Source organism: Lynx rufus, unplaced genomic scaffold, assembly GCF_022079265.1.
Source record: "Lynx rufus isolate CCGP_SWC_20201006 ecotype Redwood Valley unplaced genomic scaffold, mLynRuf1.p SCAF_2, whole genome shotgun sequence".
Classification (NCBI taxonomy): domain Eukaryota; kingdom Metazoa; phylum Chordata; class Mammalia; order Carnivora; family Felidae; genus Lynx; species Lynx rufus.
In genome coordinates this window covers 188,024,110-188,042,447 of record NW_025814834.1, presented here as the reverse complement: position 1 = coordinate 188,042,447, position 18,338 = coordinate 188,024,110, and the positions used below count along the sequence as shown (strand labels likewise).

General features: G+C 51.8%; 1 protein-coding gene across 7 annotated transcripts in view; it reads right to left on the bottom strand.

Moving 5' to 3' along the window:
• SLC6A9 (solute carrier family 6 member 9) overlaps positions 1-7,902 on the bottom strand; it is a 31,460-nt gene extending 23,558 nt beyond the window's left edge. For 6 of the 7 annotated variants that reach the window (XM_047084426.1, XM_047084427.1, XM_047084421.1 and 3 more), the window contains exons 1-2: positions 7,725-7,902; positions 2,178-2,294 (exon numbers count right to left, since the gene is read on the bottom strand). Coding sequence is in view for 2 of the 7 variants with exons in the window: in XM_047084421.1 (XP_046940377.1) it covers positions 2,178-2,207 (30 nt within the window). In the remaining 5 variants the exon portion in view is untranslated. The remainder of the gene's footprint in view (positions 1-2,177; positions 2,295-7,724) is intronic. The other variant, XM_047084422.1, reaches the window with a different exon arrangement.
• Between the last annotated feature and the right edge of the window lie 10,436 nt (positions 7,903-18,338).

Genomic DNA, 18,338 nt, shown 5'->3' with positions numbered 1-18,338 from the left:
AGGGGACCCATGTCCTCACACCCAGACCTGAGGCAAAGCAGATAGAAGTGAGGAGCCCATGGCAGGGACTAGCTACCCGCTCCCTGCATACCAGAGCACAAGTGGTAAAAGAAGTCACGGGGCTGGGACTGTCCAAGCGGCTCCCATGCGTGGTCCTCAATGCCCTCTCTTCGGCCCTACCATGGCATCCAGAGAAGGGCACGTCTGAAAGGATCGTCCTTAGCTATTTGCCTTTAGGGGACCGCAGGCACCTAATAAAGCCCTGGCTCAGCTGCCTAGGTTAGCCAGGAGGGATGGCGCTCCTCAGAGCCTGTATCCTAGAGACGAGCGCTGAATGGAGGAGGTGGCTCCAGTTCCAAACTGGGGCCAGAGAATAGAGTAGCCCAAGGTCATCAGCAGAACTGAAAAAGAGGCAGGAACAGAATCTCTAGCAACCACTGTGGTGGTGGTGGTGGGGGGGGGTGGAGCCCAGGGGACAGATGTTACGGGCCTCAAACGCAGCAGTGGCGGGCAGAAGCCAAAGGGCAGAGGGCATGGAGGAAACTAAGCCCCGGCTATCTTTAGGCACATCCTGGGGCTGGGAACGGCGTCCCAAGGCAGCGCTCCCTTCCACAGACATGCTGGCCCGGCAGGCAGAGCCCAGAGTCCGGGAAGCTCAGCTCCTGGCAGGGATTATGGGACATTGTGATTCATGCTCCCTATGTGGCCCACATGGGTCCCGCTGCCTGCCTGCCACAGTCCTTTCAGGGTCACTCCAGAGAAGGAAGAGCAGCCAGGGAATACTCAGAGGGCTTCTTAGGTTTCGTGGGGCTCAGAGCCTCCATGTAGGATGGGACAGAGCCACACCCCATGTCCTATGTACAACAGGCCCGTGGCAACTCCAAGACTTCTCTGGGAAAGGGAGACCATTTTTGGTCCTATCACAGCATCCATCTCTAGCAAATGTTCAGGTCATGAGGCTTCCCTCTCTGCCCGTTTCTGAGCACCCAGAGTTCAGCTTGGCTCAGGAATACCTTCACGTGCCCAGTTCATTCAGACTTGTTCCGACCAGGTAGGAGTCAGGCCAGAGCAGGTCTGAGGGGCTGAATGCTAGAAGCTCAGAACAGGGCAAGATAGAAGGTCCTTACCTTGGGGAAAAACCACCCATCTCCTTCTCCCAGACCATTCCTTTGGACCAGGTACTCTGAGTCCCAAAAATCTTTGATGAGAGACACAGCCTATTTAGGGGGTGGGGGGAGCTTGGCAGAGACCCTAGGTCAATCAGTTCTTAACAGAACGAGAAAAGCAACAGAAGGAATTGATGCGGGCAAGAGAGGTGCCAAGGGAAGGGGCTGTACTCATCACTGGCTTCCTCCCCTGACAGCTGCCCAGTCTAGCCCGTCCCCGAGGCAAGATCCCAAGAGAAGAAATCCAACCCCTGCTCTTGGGATAGGATCTGACATCCTTTCCCCAGTTCCTGCTTCCAGTGCCAACCTGCTCCATCCATCAATGAGTCTGCCTCCTTCAAGCCCTGACCAGGCCCTGCCCTTGCCCCTCTGCTTCTCGAGGCATCTCACTCCCTCCTCTCCTGTGCTCTGAGGCAGTGGGCAAAGGAAGGGGGGCACGGCTTGGGGCAGGGGGAGAGGGAAATTTTCCGAGGCCTCAGAAGAGGATTCAAAATGAAACGCTCTTTGTTACTTTTCAGAGTGAGAAGGAACCAGGGAAGTAGAGAAAAGCCAGACAGGGTCTGAAGACCCCTTGATCAGCTCATACTGGACATTCCCTGAGGCAGGCAGAGCACAGGGTTGGGGTGGGGTGCTGGGGAGCCAACCATGTGACGGTCCTGGGTGTCCCGCTGTCCTCCCAGCCCAGGACAGACTGCAGGCTCTCCAGAGCATCTCTGGTGATGAGGACTGGGAGTGTGCTCCTGCCTCCTGACATGCTTTTGTGGGCTCTGTGGCAGAATCTGCCCTATTACAGGCTCAGAGCCCCACCACCATCTAACTCGTTGGGTAAGGGGCTGTCTGCTTGGGGCCTGAGATAGCCCCAGTACTCAGGAGCCTTAGCAGTGCCAGACTCAGGGCCCCAAGAAGCCTCCTAGGCCCTCCTGTCATGGTAAGCAGCTGGCAGAAGGTCCCAGAGGGGGCGGTGCTCACGACGCACCCCCTTCCTCCCTGCAGTCTGGTCCCTGTACTTACCAGCATCCCTTTGGCACCTTTTCCTACCATGGCAGCAGCAGGTTGGGGGGCTCTGGAGTCCTGGACCCCACTCACAGGCTCTGCTTCCAGCACCTTTCAGACCACAGACCTCAAGAGCTGTGGAGAGAGCAGAGAGTGGGGTGGGAACCTGGCCCAGGAAGGGGAGGGCAGGACACAGGACGGGGTGGCCCTCAGGGTTCTCCAGGACAGGTAGAGCAGGGCCCAGACCACCAGCTGGCAGGCCCTCACTTCGCTCCCAGGCTGGCCCACCCTCTGCCAGGCCATTTCCCGCCTCGTTTCTTTCTGGATGACCCTGGATCTGCTCCTTCCTAGCCCTTCTTCCAGCCCTTCCCCTGGATCCCTTGGTCTCCACGCTTCCCGTCCCAATGGGCAAAGGTCTATTTTTAACTCTCCAGATGCCCAATTCTATAAAAGATAAAAAAACGAACACAGAACTGGGACAGAGTCCAATTCCTTCATCGTCTATGTGAATGGCTTCAACCTTTCTCCTGAAGGGGAGTCAGCACACAACTCCCCAACCTCACCCCAGCCAGACAGCCAGGAGAGTCCTCCCTCCTCCTGGTGCCAATCAGCTTGGGCTCTGGGGCAGCTGGGCATGTTGCCATGTCACCAACCTGGACCATAAGCTCTGCAAACACTAAACACACCATGGGCAGGCACATCTCCCTGCCCTCGCTCAGGCTGTCCTCTGCCTGCAACATCTTCCCTCCTGCTCACCCGGGAAAATGCTGCAAATTCATGCTTAAATGTCACTTCTCTGTAACCTTCCCTGGCACCTTCCCCAACGAGAGTGAACAAATTGCTTCACCCTTTCTTTTTTAAGCGTATTTCTACTAGTGTCCTTATCAACTCATATTAGACTTATTTGCTTATGTCCGTCAACCATGAGTCTGTGAATTCCCCCGAGGGTTGGGTCTGTGTTTCATTTACCTCCTGTGTCAGCACCCAGCCCAGTGCTCGCTTACAGCAAGTCTTGGTTGAACTGAATTGAAGGGCGATGGGTAAGGCTGACGTACTGGGGTGATGGTCCAGCTCAGCCAGAGACCTTGTAGGAAACACCTGACAGGCAACGTGGGGCTGACAAGCTGGAGGCGGCAGCAGACCAATGGAAGGAGTGGCCACGCGGCTGTGCTGGTGTATACAGGTTTAATGTCAAACACGGATGGAATAGGAGGTAGTTTTTGACAGACCTCAGGAGAGGAATCAACCTTTAGGGAGCCTCAAAGAATTCTCTCATGGGAAGAAAACCCTGGGTCAGGTGGACAAGGAGGTTCAACCTCTATAGGGTCGGGTCTCAGGAGGGACCGGGCTCAGCTTCTGGCCCCTTCTTTACCCTCCCAGGGAGCAGACTCTACTCCAAAGGCCGTTCTGTGCCACTCAGCCCCACCCACAGCCACCTGTCAAGGGTCTCCTCTCTCCTACAGGCCCAGGAAGTTTTTGGAAGGCCAGAAGAGACGAGGAAGAAATTCCTTGCCTGTGAAAACCAAGCATTGGCTTCCTTAGGACCTTGCCCTGGCCACTCAGTGTCCTATACAGCCCTCTCCCCGAGGCAGGGGCAGGTGCAGTTGTGACTTGTAACCATCTCCCTTTTGTCAGTAACCCAGGCTGTTCTCTCTGCCTCTCAAAGTGTCCTCCTAAAGGGGCTGCTGCTCATGGCTCTGGCCTTCTGGGGGCTGTGAGGAGAAGGAGGGGCATGCTCCCTTAGAAGCTCATACCCTTGTCTTCTTCACTCACCGCATGCCCTAAACTCTAGGTCTGACTTCGCCAAAGCCGTCCCTCTTCAGCCAACGAATAATAATGACAGTAATAATAATGATAGTAAAAATAGCCGATGGCATAATTAAGAGCCACCTCATGGACGGGTAATTAGTATGGCCCCTGGTGAGGTAAGTAAACTGAGGACACTCTGCCCAGGAACTGAGGCTACAGAGCATTCTCACTCAGGTTATCCCCAAGCACTGACTGCAAATACGGTCCCTGTGCTCACAGTGTTTAGAGATCGGTGACGAAAAGACTGCTTGGCGCTGGTCTCCAGGAGAATGAGTTGGGTGTGAAGCATTGCCGCTTATGGACCATCACTGGCAAGCAGTTAGCTTAGCATGTGATGAAGAGCTTGGGCACTGAGACCTGGTAGAACTGGGCTAGAATTCTGGTTCTGTCATTCAGCATGTGTGTGACTTTGAACTTCTCTGAGCCTCAGTTTTCTCAGTCTGGAAGATGGGTCTGGTAACACTTCCCTTGTTAACTTCTGAAGTCTCTGCTTAATTTTGGATTCTACTACAAGTCCTCCACATTTTCCTCCCCTCCCGTCCATTAATCTTCCCAAAGCCCTAAAGCCTTGATTCCCTCCCATCGTTCTCCACAGCCAACAGGATATGGCCTAGATTGTTTAGCAGGCGTTTAAGGCTGGCCACAATTCAATTCATTTATTCCACAAATATTTATTTCAGGCTTGCTCTGGGCCCGACCTGCGCTGGGCAGCAAGAACTCATTGGTCTCTGCCTTCCTGCATCTTACAAGCTAGGGGGAAAGAGGGAAACTTGTGACTCAAATGCAATCACACACTGAGATAAAGGGTGTGAAGGAGAAAGATCCTTCTATGAGAGTCTACAGCAGGGGGACCTGGCCTCAGCTGAGAGTCACAGAGGGCTCTCCTGAGGAAGTGATGTTTATGTTTAAGGAACTTATTTCAGAGGAACTTATTTAGGCAAAGTGGCGATAGTGAGGAAGAGAAAAGGAAGAGAGAGTCAAGCAAATGAAATAATACGTGCAAAGACCCTGAGGCTGGGACTCAGATAGCCAGGGAGAAAGTGGCCAAAGATAAAGGTGGACAGATAAGGAGGGTCAGGGACTTTGGGGCCTGGATTTTGGTTTTTATCCCAAGAGCAATGTCAGTGATCAAAGGCTTTGAGGCAGAGTTGCACCTGGCAGGGGCAATAGGTGGAATGTGCATTTTGAAAACATCGCCCTAGATACAGTGTGGGGAAAGGACTGGAGAGAGGGGTTAGTGGAAGAGAAGACAGTCAGGAAGCAGCCAGGCCAGGTATGAGGGGGCTTGGACTAGGAAAGTGGTGATGGGGTAGGGAAAGGTGCACAGATCTGGGAAAATATAGAAGGTAACATTGGTAGGACTTGGTGATGAATTGGACAGGAGGTGAGGGACAAGGAGGGGGTCGCTGGTTTCTGCTGGTGCAACAGGAAGAAGCCAGTGTCAGGCCCAGGGACAGGAGTGCTGGGGCCCTGCAGGTTTAGAGTGGGCAGAGGGTGAGCTGGGTGTGAGTTGCCAGTGAGCTGTGGATGGTAAGAGGGCAGTCACAGGACCCGGTTATCTTTACGGTCTCACTGCTCAGTATTTCCTTCTCCCCAAACAGGGCTAAAGCTGTCTGTCAATCAATTCTAAGGGTGCATCTGAGCCAGATGGGGAGTCCTCTCTGGGAATGGAAAGGTGACAGGCTCTTTCCCTGCCTTCAAGGACCTCGTAGTTTAGGAGAAAGATGGAGGAGGAAGCATAACCTCTGTTCACTGTGATGGAGGGAGTGGATGGGGCTGTGGGAGCCAGGGAGGGCTTCTAGCTTTGCCTAGAGTCCAGGTTGGCTGCATGCAGCCACCTGCCGCCATGTGGGACTATTCAGCATTTCCCAAAGGTTCTTGTCTCCATGTTTGTTCAGGGGGCTCTGTCTTCCTCAAGCATTCTTGTCCCCATTTCCATCTGTATATATCCTACCCATCTTCAAACCTGTCCCAATAGCATTATGTTCAAGAAGCCTTCCTTCCTCCTCCAGGTGCAGTCACCTTTTCACTGTACTCCCAAAGCACGCTGTGTACATCTAATTAACACGCTCGTCACATGCAGTGTTGAGGCACGGTTACTAGGTCCAAATCTGGCTCCCCATGAGCTGGAGAGATCTTCCAGGGCAAAGGTGTGATTCTCCTGTGTCCTCAGGGCTGGGCACAGAGCAGGTACCGCGGCAGTCTCGCAGTGTAGGCCGAGTAAGGGGGCGTTTTCTCTGCGGTCCTTGGAAACACTTGGGCATGCTCAGTGCCGCCCATTGGTCCCTTCCACAGTTCCCTCACCCACTATTCTCAAACCTTCTGATGCTCCCTCACTTTGGATTTCTCCGGTCCTTCTTTCCTTTTCCATTCCTCACGCCCCCTCCACCCCAACCTTTATTTTCTAGCAGCCCAAGCATGAAGCTTGTTTCAGCAAAGAAATAGTCCCAAGCTTTGTGCTGGAGCTGTCAGAGAGCTGTGGACGCGGCTCCTTTAAGAGTGACCAGGGAGGGGGCGTGGTCTACGGAGAGCAGGCCCGAAAGGGGGCGCGGCTCCTTTAAGAAGCAGCCAGCAGACAGCGAGGAGGCCCCGGGCCGGCAGGCAGGGGCGCGGTCGCCTTTGGAGCTGCGGCACCTTCCGTAGCACCCCGATTCCTCGAAGCGGGGTGCGTCCGATTCAACCCTGGTGCGAGGTGTTGGGGGGCGGTGTTACATCAGCCGCCACGTGTGGGCCTCTCAGCTGGTGTGGAGGCGGCGGCCCCGCCCCCGGCCCCAGCGGTGGAAAAGTACCGGGGCGCCGAGGTCCCCGCCCCCTTGCCCCGCCCCCAGGCCGGCTCCGGCCCCTCCCGGCCCTCCTGGCTAGCCCCCCTTCCCGTCCCGCCCCGTCCCCGCCGCCTTCCACAGCCCCGCGGTGGCTACGGGGTGCGGGGCACCGGCTGAGGGTGGGCGCCCCCGGCTCCTAGGCCCCTGCCCTCACCTGTGGCCGCCCGGGCCCGCCCCACACGCACCCGGAATGAAGGTTGGGGTAGGGAGGGCGCGGATTTTCCCCGGAGTAGCAGCCCCAAAATAACTCCACGGCCGTAGTGCCTTCCCAAAGCCGCGGCCAGGAGCCGCGGACAAAGATCCCGAGGGCGTCGGGACCCCCTGGCGCGGCTTCCCGGGACCCGCGGGCGCGCGGGAACCCTAACCCGGCCGGTGGGTGGGTGGGCAGATAGGGAGGCAGGCCGGCTGGAGGAACCAGATAGGCAGCCAGGCCGGCCAGCAGTTCGAGGAGATGGAGCGGCAGCCCGCACGCGGGGCGCAGACCCGGCCCGCCGGTTCCCGGCCGCCGAAGGCCCCCGGCGCACAGACCCACTGGCGCTCCAGACGGACCGTGACACGTTCTGGTTCCGGCGCTACCCGCACAGCTCTGCGCCCGCCGCCCCCGACCAAGCCGGCGTCGGCACGCAGCGCCCCCCCCTTCGGGAGCGCCCCCCCCCCCGTTCTCGCCCGCCTCAGCTCCTTGGCGACAGCGGTGACACCCAGACGCGCGCACCTACCCCCGATCTTTGCGGCGAGACAGACATCCCCGTGCGTGCACCCACACTCTTAACCACGGATGCCCGCATGCAAGCGCGATCTCACACACACACACACACACACACACACTCACGCTCGCTGGTCCTGGGGCTTAGCCCCACGGAGATACCAAACCCAGACCGACGGCAGGACGGACAGAGGCGCGGGCCGCAGCGCCCCCTTCCCCAAGCCCCCTTACCATGCTGCAGCCCCCGGCCCAGGCGTGCTGGGTCCGCACCGCGGTGCGCCCAGGTGGCTTTCTTAAAGGGAAAGTTGCATCAGCCTCCCGAGGCTCAGTACCGCCGCGAGTCCGCCCGCCCTGCCGCGCCGCTCGCGGCTCCTCCTGGGCTTGTTGTGTTTTGGTTTCGGGGAGGCGGGGGCCAAGAGTTTGGTGAAAGTTTGGAGTGGAGAAGGCTTGCGAGACCTAGCCAAGTCCCTCCCCTCCCTGAACAGCTCCCCTGGCCGCTCCCCCCCATCCCCCGTTTCATCCCCACCCCACTGGCCGACTTCTCAGGCTCCTCCTCCCAGGGAATAAAATTACAAGTCTCTCCAGCTTTCAGATGATTGATCCCCAGGAACCCCTGGGAGTGGGCTCCACAAAGGAGCCCCCTTCTCCGCCCTTGTCTTGCTGCCCTCCAGCTGGGGCCCTTGGAGGAAGCAGATGTCGATGCCCCCTTTGGCTAGACTGGAATGAAGCCAGAAGGCCTGGGGCACTTTGGGGGGCTGGAGCTGGAGTTGGCCCTCCAGGCCCCTGGTCTTCTGCGCCTGCGTTGCCCCCAGGGAGAAATCAGAGCAAATTCCATTCCCTTTGGAGCGGTGCCCCTAGGGACTGTGGGCACAGCTGGGTAAGGCCTGGGTCCTAATCCTTAGAACTGGAGGTCTAGGGGTAATCCTTCCTCCAGGGACCCTCCTTTGACCACTGGTTTGGTCACCCCTATTCTGCTGCTTCTGTTAGGGAGTTGCAGACACCAACCTGGGCCCCTTATTCCTTTCCTGGGAAGACAGACCTGGGTTCCAATACCCGATAAAGGAGACTTTGCCAAAAGGAGTCTGCTGAGCCTCAGTTTCCTTCCCTGTGAAATGGAGAGGACAACCTAAGGTAATCCATGTCCTTATATGTAGAACACGTTGCTCCAGGCTGCCTCTGGGCAGCAATGCCTGGCAGTTGGTGGAAAGTTTCCTTACCTTGTGAGAGCCACCAGTTAGTACTTGTTGTCAGAGGAACAGGTGTTGCCCCAGCCTGAGTGGGGCATCTACTCTGAAGGGACCCAGCCTGGAGCAAAAGTACCCCCTCTGTACCCTGAGTCTGTTCCTCACTGTTATCTGGTCAGGAAGCTGGTTTTATTTGTTCCCTGGGGACAGTCAGCCTCCAAGAAGCTGATGCACACACGCCAAAGTCACACGAGTGAGATTCCACTTTATTAATTTACAATCAGAGGCACTGAGCAAGATAATAGGTATCAGACACAGACACTTCTGCCGACAGGAGCACTCTCAGACCATACACAGTCTATTTCACAAACTTTCCCCAGGGCTCTAGGTTCAGAATTTACAATCTATTTACATTGGAGACCTCATCAAGTCTGGGAAGATGCTTTATCTCATCATAAGATTATTTGCAGTTTTACTTTGTTCCTAAACCTAGGAGTTATAGCATGTTTGGGAGTTATATTCTCCTATGAAAGAATTGCAGGTGTCTTGTGTATGTGTGTGTGTGTGTGTGTGTGCGTGCACGCACACACACACACATGCAAGTGCATCTCCACCTGGGCAGTATGTTGTGTCTGTGTCCCCTTACCCTGTGGATTTGTGTAGGGGGATCTGTGTTTGTGGAGAAGTGACCATGTGCACTGCTCTGTGCAGTGGTATGTGTGTGTCCAACTCCAAGGATCGGGCACATCTAAGCCAAGCCCTTCTCGACTCTCCTGCCTAGGACATAAATCCTATTTCTGGCTTCTCCCCCCACACCCTCTCCCCTGAGGCTTGTCAAAAAGGGCTACCACGCAGGGGAGGCAGGAAGAGGTCCCCAGGTAGGGAGTGGGAACAAGGAAGTGTGTCAGAGAGCAGTGTGATGGCTTTCTTCCTTGAAGCAGTGGACTGAGGGCGAAGGTGCACAAGAAGGGGGCACCAAGTGAAGTTTCTGATGATTATTATGCTCCACGAACACTGGGGCTTCCTACCTCACACTGAGGCACTCGTATGCAGGGAGGCCTGTTTGGGATACTCAGAGCCGACCCCCAGGAGGCCCTGAGGCCCTGGGTCTGGGGGCAGCGGAGGGTGGGGTGCTCAGGGTCAGCTCTCTGAGGACTCATTATGAAGATAGTTTGAGATTAATCCAGGGGCAAGGAGACAGTTTAGCACCTTAGTCCGTGGGGTCGGGGGGGGGGGGGTGGCGGGGAGATTTTCCCTGGAGTGTTTGGGGAAGTTGGAGATTTGCCCATGAGGGTTTTGCTAGACAGAGATGACATAGCACAAAATATATTTGTATTCATATAGAGAGATTCATGGATGTATGTATTTTACCACCTTGATCTAGAAAAGGCTTCAGGCAGCCATACAGTTAGTTGAGACCCAAGGAGAAACTTGAGAAAGATTTTGGTTTGAAAAGCTGGCTCCATGAGACAGGGACAAGAGCAGCTTTTTTTTTTTTTTTTTTTTTTTTTTCCCCAATTAGAATGAGGCCCCAAGGGAGGCAGGTCTGGGCCCAGCCCAGGTCAGAACTTGGATGGCCTTCATCCCTGGCTGTGAGCTGCTGGCCCTGGGCAGCTGGCCCACAGGGTGGGAAGACCATGGCTAGCCTGGGCCATGGAGAATAGGGGGATCAGGCTTAGGACACACAGGAGGACGATGGGGTCAGACGACCTGCTGACCTGCTTCTTCCTGGGGCAGGGCAGCAAGAGGGCAGGCAGCTGGCTGGGCCCCACCCACTGTGGGCTAAGGTGTGTCTCCCAAGCCTCTAGTTACTGTGCTATTTCCTGCGCAGGCTGAACCCAGCGTCAGATCCCCCAGAGCTGGCTGGTTTCCTCCTTTGTTGTCGTCAGCCTATAGGATCAAGGCCTGTGTTGGGACACACAGAGTTGGCTTAGATGTATGTCTGTGGCAATAGGGATAAGGCCAAACTTGGGCCACTTCTGGAGGGCTCTGAAGGAGCTGGTGGCATTAGGCACTTGGTGGAGGGGTGCAGAGGGGCCCTGCTGAGACATTGGAGGAGGGTGGACACCGTTTGAGTTGCAGCCTGGCCTGACCATTGGTCTCCACCTCCTTGGAGTCCCAGCCTCAGGAACCGGGAAGCTTTGCTGGGAGTGGCTTGCCTGGGCTCTGTTCTCAGATTCTTTCTCCCTTGAACTTGGAGCCCAGTGGTCAGTGCCTGGCACCTTCCCTGCCCTGCCCCAATGCAAGGGACTAGGTTAAATTGGTTCCTGATCCAGGAGATGTCTGTGGGGTTCCATGTGTCCCTCAGACCATTCTGTTGTGCTATTTTTGGCTCCCGTCCATGGAGGCAGCAGGAGTCAATCATGGGGTTCAGAGCAGGGTGCCAGACTGGATCTTGGCAGCTCCAGGTAAAACTAGGCCTATAGAGTGGAAACAATGGCTTTGGCCCTGTCTGGGGGTAGCCCCAATGTCCAGAGCATGCAAAGCCCGGATTCTGAAACACCTTAGAGCTCCCCAAATCCAGAATTCCCAGTGCCAAGGGTGCCAGAGCTCCTAACACTCTAGAGAATCCAAAGCCCACAGTCCTCAATACCCAGAACCCAGGTGCCCAATACCCACAGAGCCTAATGCTCAGGCATACCCAACATCTAGGGCACCCAACATTCCTAATACCCAATTTTGAGTGTCAATGTCCCAACCCATTGGAAAAGAGCCTGGAGGGGATGGAGCAGTGCCCCTGCATGGCCCAGGGCCTTTCAGTGACTGGTATTAGCTGGGGAGGGGCCATCACTGAAGTTGGGGCTACAGGTGGTGCTGGAAGCAGCAGTAATGCTTCCTTGATGCCCCCATCTTGGATCTGGAGAGGTCAAGAGGGGCTGCAGGAGGGATGGCTTTCCTCCAGGCCCATCCCCATCCCAGGTACCACATAGGAGTGTACATCTACTGTGTACTGGGAAGTGTGCTCATCTCTAGGAATGCAGCCACGAGAGGAAAGGGGCCCCCGCTCTCCCACATGGGACATACGACAATGTGCCTGTGCCAGTGCATTGGTGTGGGTCACCATGTTGCCACGTTGCCACCTGTGGCCACACAGGGCATGGTTGTGAGACTGAATGGCTGTTAGCACGGGATGGTGTTGGTGAGGGGCTGTGAACATAAACTGCGTCCGCAAGTTGACATGTGTGACTGTCAGGGCAGGTCCGACTATATCCATCTGTCTGGCCATCCTTACAGTCCCTCCCTGCCTCACTACTTTCCAGGGGAAGGAATGTAAGGCCCTTATTCGCCAGGATCACTCCTACCTGTGGGGAGCAGGGGGCTGGTTCAAAGCCTCTAGCCCTGCAGTGGGCCTAGAGACCCCCCCCTCCCTACTGCCCCTGCTCCTGCTGGACCCAGAGCCTCTTTGGATTGAGAAGGCAGGAAGAGGGCTGGCTATAAGTGAAGCAGTCAATACCAAAAATAGCCACCCACCCTGAGGAGGATCCTGTAATATCACCCTCCCTTCCCGCTGACCTGGACCCTGGATAGGGTCTTGTCTGGCTCCACTTCCCCAACTCCCATCTGAGTAGCCCCTTTAGACTCGAAGGAGGGACAGAGCAATGATGTCACTGCAAATTATGACATCATAGGGAGCTATGACATCACAGGGAGGGACACCAGGCTCTGGGGGTGGGTGGTGTTTGGCTGTCTGGGTGGGTGGGGTTCCATCCGCTGGCAGCTCCCCAAACTCCCAGGAGCTGGGGGTGGCAGGACTGGATAAGGCTATATTCAGGGCCCCGCCTTATCTGTCCCCCACGCACATGCCTGATAAGCCTCTTACCAGGGCAGGCCCAGTGAGCAGGCAGGGAGCAAGCTGGAAGAGGGGAAAGGGTCAGCTGGGTCTGGCTGAGCTCCAGAGCAGACGGCAGGGGTCAAGGAGTCCTGACAGGGACCCAGGAGGGGGAGGGGAGGGGGCCTGGGAGATCAGTGTAGAGTGATGGTCAGGAGCGGGGATTCTGAAGCCAGGATGCCTGCATCCACACCCCAGCTCCTCCACTTCATACCCCGGGGAAGTTGGGCCCTCCGTTTCTGCAGTGTTCCTCAGCAAGAATACTATTAGTAGTGACTATCCATCATAGTATTGTGAGCATTATGTGTGAAGTAGGAATAGAAGAGTTCTGGTGGACAGTAAGTACTCATCTCCCTTCCCAGGAGAGGTCAGGATCCTCTCCGGGAGGTGCCCATCCTACCTGGCAACATGCTCTGGTGGCCTGGGCCTCGCCGGGGTCTGGGGTTTCCGAGGCTGCACATCCCCCTACGAGTCCCCACACCTTCCCGGTCTGCATTTGCCTCAAGACTCCTTCCCAGGAATCCTGGCCTTTTGGGCCTGGTTTTTCCCTGCACCCACTATGGATACCTTGGAGCCCTGGTGCCCTCTGGTGACAAAAGTCATACATAGCAGTTACAGCTGGATCCCTGGGCGCATCTGGCCAGCACATCTGCTGTCACTTGTCCCGTTATTTTATGTCGTCCTCACATCAAGGTAGGAATTATGTCCATTTTCTGGAGTTAAGACTCAGGAAGGTTAAATAATTTGTCCAAGGTTACAGAACTAGTAGGTGGTAGAACTTGAACTTGAACCCATGTTGTCCTGTCTCCCAAGTCCACACTCTCACCTTGTGAACGGTATGCATACATAGTCGCATGGCAACACAGTAGGTGTTTTTTTGGTGCCATACTGATAGTCTGAGTGTAACTATGATTGGGCACATAGCCATTGAAATTCTCCAGCTGTGAATATAAAATAACGTGAATTGGTTTTGAGAACAATAAGGTTGGGTAGTTGACTATTGAGACTTTTTGTGTGGCTTTGATGCCGCTGATTGTATTGTGTGAGTATAACCATGGTCGGGCTTTCCATTTAAGTTGTGTGAAATTAGCCATGGCAAAACATGTGGCTTGTTTGCCCGTGGTGTGTGTGTGTGTGTGTGTGTGTGTGTGTGTGTGTGTGGTGCAGGCTTCTGTGGCTATTGAGACTATGTGGGGGAAGGTGACAGAGGGCCCTAAGTTCCCAGCACCACTTGCCTGTTTGCAGTCCCAGGACTGTGTCTTCTCACCATGACACATATGATGGATGACTTTACATGCCTGGTGCACTCCCATGGGCCAGCCCGCTTCTTATTCCTCTCCTCTCCCTCCCCTTCTTTTGGAGGAAGTAAAGCAAATAGTACCACAAATGGAACTGGCTTCCTTTTTTTTCCATGGGGTATTTTACAAACCTTTGAGTGATGTCTCAAAAAAAAAAAAGTCCTTTAAAAAGAAAAGTAAATGTAGCCACTCTAATTCTTTAATTTGAATGTCAGCACCGATTCCCAAGGTGCTGTTCGAAGGTCCCTGGGGGGGCTCCAAGAACCTTGCAGGGGGTCCAGAAGACAAAAGCAATTTTCATAATTTGCCATTTTTATTTCATTGATATTCACGTTAGTGAAGGAAGGGCAACAATGGTCAGTTTTAACTGCTGGTGCCAAGTAGGAATCAGGGCATGGCTCCCAACTGGACCAGCACTCTGTGTTTTGTCTGTCACTATGCATACACAGTAAAAAAATAAAATGAAATAAAATAAAAGGAAAAAAGATAAAGGAATAAAAAGGGCCAGTTTCACTTAAAAATGTCTTGATGAAACAGTAAAATTATTTAAAAAATTTTTTTTTAATTTTTTTTTAACGTTTATTTGTTTTTGGGACAGAGAGAGACAGAGCATGAACGGGGGAGGGTCAGAGAGAGGGAGACACAGAATCTGAAACAGGCTCCAGGCTCTGAGCTGTCAGCACAGAGCCCGACGTGGGGCTCGAACTCACGGACCGTGAGATCATGACCTGAGCCGAAGTTGGCCGCTTAACCGACTGAGCCACCCAGGCGCCCCAGAAACAGTACAATTATTAATTAAAAATTTTTTAAATGTTTATTTATTTTTGAGGTGGGGAGGGGCAGAGAAAGAGGGAGACACAGAATCTGAAGCAGGCTCCAGGCTCTGAGCTGTCAGCACAAAGCCCAACGCAGGGCTTAAACCCCCAAACCGTGAGATCATGACCTGAGCCGAAGTTGGATGCTCAACTGACTGAACCACCCAGGCGCCCCTAAAATTATTAATTTTTTTACCTTTCAACCCTTACATGCCTTTTTAATATTTTGTGTGACAAATGGGAAGTGTACATAAAGCATGTCTTCTGCATACAACATATGGTAGTTAGCTTGGGGAAAAGCACTTACTCAACTGACTTATGAGCTGAAATTGACTTTTCTCACTGGTTTTACTTAAAAGAATAAATGACAAAAAATATTACTCAGACTTGGGTATTTGGCATACACTTTCTCCAGAGTGGTTGAAATGCACCTGTCACTTCAAGGGAAACGACTTCTTAGTGCTTGTTGCCAATGATAAAGGTAGAGCTTTCAAGTGAAAATTAGAATTTGGAAAATATCTGTCTGCTACCGTGAGTTTGAAATCTTTTCAACTTTGATGAGGTTGGTTTTGACATCAGTGAATGTGTGGGGTCTTTTTGGTTTGTTTTGTTTGTATTGTATAATGAAATGTGTCAGTATTTGGAAGATCTATATAACTCAGTGAACCGGTATTTTCCAAATGACCAGTACATAATGTTAAAAAAAAATCACACATGGGAGCCCCTAGGTGGCTCAGTCAGTTAAGTTTCTGACTCTTGATTTTGGCTCAGGTCATGACCGCACGGTTCATGAGTTCGAGACCCACATCGAGCTCTGCACGGACAGCACGGGGCCTTCTTGGGATTCTCTCTTCCTGCCCCTCCCTTGGTTGTGCATGTTCTCTCTCTCTTTCTCTCTCAAAATAAGTAAATACACTTTAAAATTAAATAAATAATTAATTAAAAATCATGCATGGGTAAAAGATCCATTCAAGGTGCAAGACAGACCAATGGGTGTTCACGTAACAGAATATGAAAAGTTCATTAATAGAGTTTCAGATTCCACACTGCAACTAACCTTTAAGAAACCACACCTGTCGAGTTTTGGTGTAGTATGAAAGGAAAACATCCATAATGAGCTGAAAAGGCTATAAAAACACTTCTCCCCTTTCCAGCTAAATACATTGTGAGGCTGCACTTCCTTCACACATTTCAGCCAAACCCACATATGGCGACAGATTGAATACAGAAGTGGATATAAGAATCTAGTTGTCTTCTATCAAGCCAGACGTTAAAGAGATTTGCAAAGATATCAAACAATGTCACTGTTCTCACTAAAGTTTGTTTTGGAAAATATATAGCTCTTTTTCATAGACATATTTTTTTCTGTTAGCTTCTAATACCTTTATGTTGTTATTTTGAATATGTATTTTAAATTTCTCTCAGTTTTAACTTAGAATACAGTGAATATCAATAGATAAAACCCACTTAAATAACACTTTTTGGGGTCCTCAGTTATTTTTTTGTTAAGTTTATTTTGGGAGAGAGAGAGCATGAGCAGGGGAGGGGCAGAGAGAGAGGGAGAGGGAGAGAGAGAATCCCAAGCAGACTCCATGCCGTCAATGCAGAGCCCAACGTGGGGCTTGAACTAATGAGCCATGAGATCCTGACCCGAGTGGAAATCAAGACTCAGGGGCTTAGCCGACTGAGCTACCCAGGTGCCCTCTCAAGAGGTCCTGGGATCGAAAAGTTTGAGAACCATTGAACTGGGGGTTTATTTTGAAAACAAAAACAACAAAATTGTATTATAAATATTAAAATTGCTAAGAAACTAGATCTTCATTGTTCTTACCACTAGAAGAAATGTTAATTATGTGGCCCAGTAGAAGTGTTAGCTAATGCTACGTTGGCCGTCACATTGCAGCATAAATGTAGCAAATCAGGAAGTTGTTTGCCATAGGGCACCTGGGTGGCTCAGTCACTTTAGCGTCTGACTTCATCTCAGGTCAATCCGTGGGTTTAAGCCCCGTGTTGGGCTCTGTGGTGACAGCTCAGAGCCTAGAGCCTGCTTGGGATTCTGTGTCTCCCTCTCTCTCTACCCCTCCCCTGCTCATGCTCTGCCGCTCTCTCTTAAAATAAAATAAACATTAAAAAAAAAAAAGAAGTTGTTTGCCTTAAACTTATACAATGTTATATGTCAATTGTATCTGAATTTTTTAAAAAGAGCCTCCCTTATTTTTTTTGCTCTAAACCTTTATAAATAGTGTACTATGAGAAAATACGCTTATTTTACTACTTACATTATAAAGCACATAAGCTACAGATTTTCAGCATGTTCCTGGTGCGGTTGGCAGTATTCCCTCTCCCTTGCGGAATCTGCCTGATGTCACCTTCTTCCCATACAGCCTGGTCTTTCTTAAGGAGAAGAAAAATTGATCTCTCAATAGCTGCTGCCCTCAGGACTGATAACATCGGCTGGCAGGCTGGGTTCTAAGCAATTACAAGAGCTCTTGCTTCATGCCGTCTCTTCCATTTCTAAGTGCACTTTTTTTTTTTTACACTATTATTTATTGAGTACATTCTGTGTTAAGAACTTTACATTCATTTTCCCATTATAGTACTCACAATGACTCTACAAGCTAGATACTATTCTTCCCATTTTATAGATAAGGAAACTAAACCTCAGAAAGGTTGGGAGAAACTTCTAGGAATGTAAGTGAACTTAAGTTACATTAAAGCCCCTTTAAAAAAAAAAAGAAGGAGGGGCGCCTGGGTGGCTCAGTTAGTTAAGCGTCCGGCTTCGGCTCAGGTCATCATCTCTCAGTTCGTGGGTTCGAGCCCCGCATCGGGCTCTGTGCTAATGAACAGCTCAGAGCCTGGAACCTGCTTGGATTCTGTGTCTCTCTCTCTCTCTCTCTCTCCCTCTCCCCTGCTCATGCTCTGTCTCTCAAAAATAAATAAATGTTAAAAAAAAATTTTAAAAAGGAATATTTACGGGGTGCCTGGGTGGCTCAGTCGGTTAAGCGTCCAACTTCAGCTCAGGTCATGATCTCGCGGTTGGTGAGTTTGAGCCCCACGTCGGGCTCTGTGCTGGCAGCTCAGAACCTGGAGCCTGCTTCAGATTCTGTGTCTCCTTCTCTCTCTGCCCTTCCCCAGCTCACGCTCTGTGTGTCTCTCTCTCTCTCAAAAATAAATTTTAAAAAAGGAATATTTAAAAATAACCATTTTATTTATTTATTTTTTCATCCTGGTAAGTGCGATCCTTAATCCCCATCCCCTATTTCCCCCATCCCCCACCCCCTGCCCTCTGGTAACCAGCAGTTTGTTCTCTATAGTGAAGAGTCTGTTTCTCAGTTTGTCTCTCTCTCTCTCTCTTTTCCTCCCTTGCTCATTTTTGTTTCCTAAATTCCACATATGAATGCGATCATATGGTATTTATCCTTCTCTGACTGACTTGTGTCACTTGGCATTATACTCTCCAGCTGCATCCCTGTTCTTGCAGATGGCGAGATTTCATTCTTTTTTTTTATGGCAGAATAATAATATTCCATGGTGTATATATACCACAAAAGTCCCTTCTAATTTATACATTCAAAAAAGTTATTCATCTAAAGTTTAGTACCTTAATTATTGTTTTCAACGTTTTTTTTTAACATTTATTTATTTTTTTTTTTTTAATTTTTTTTTTTTTTAAATTTTTTTTTTTAACGTTTATTTACTTTTGGGACAGAGAGAGACAG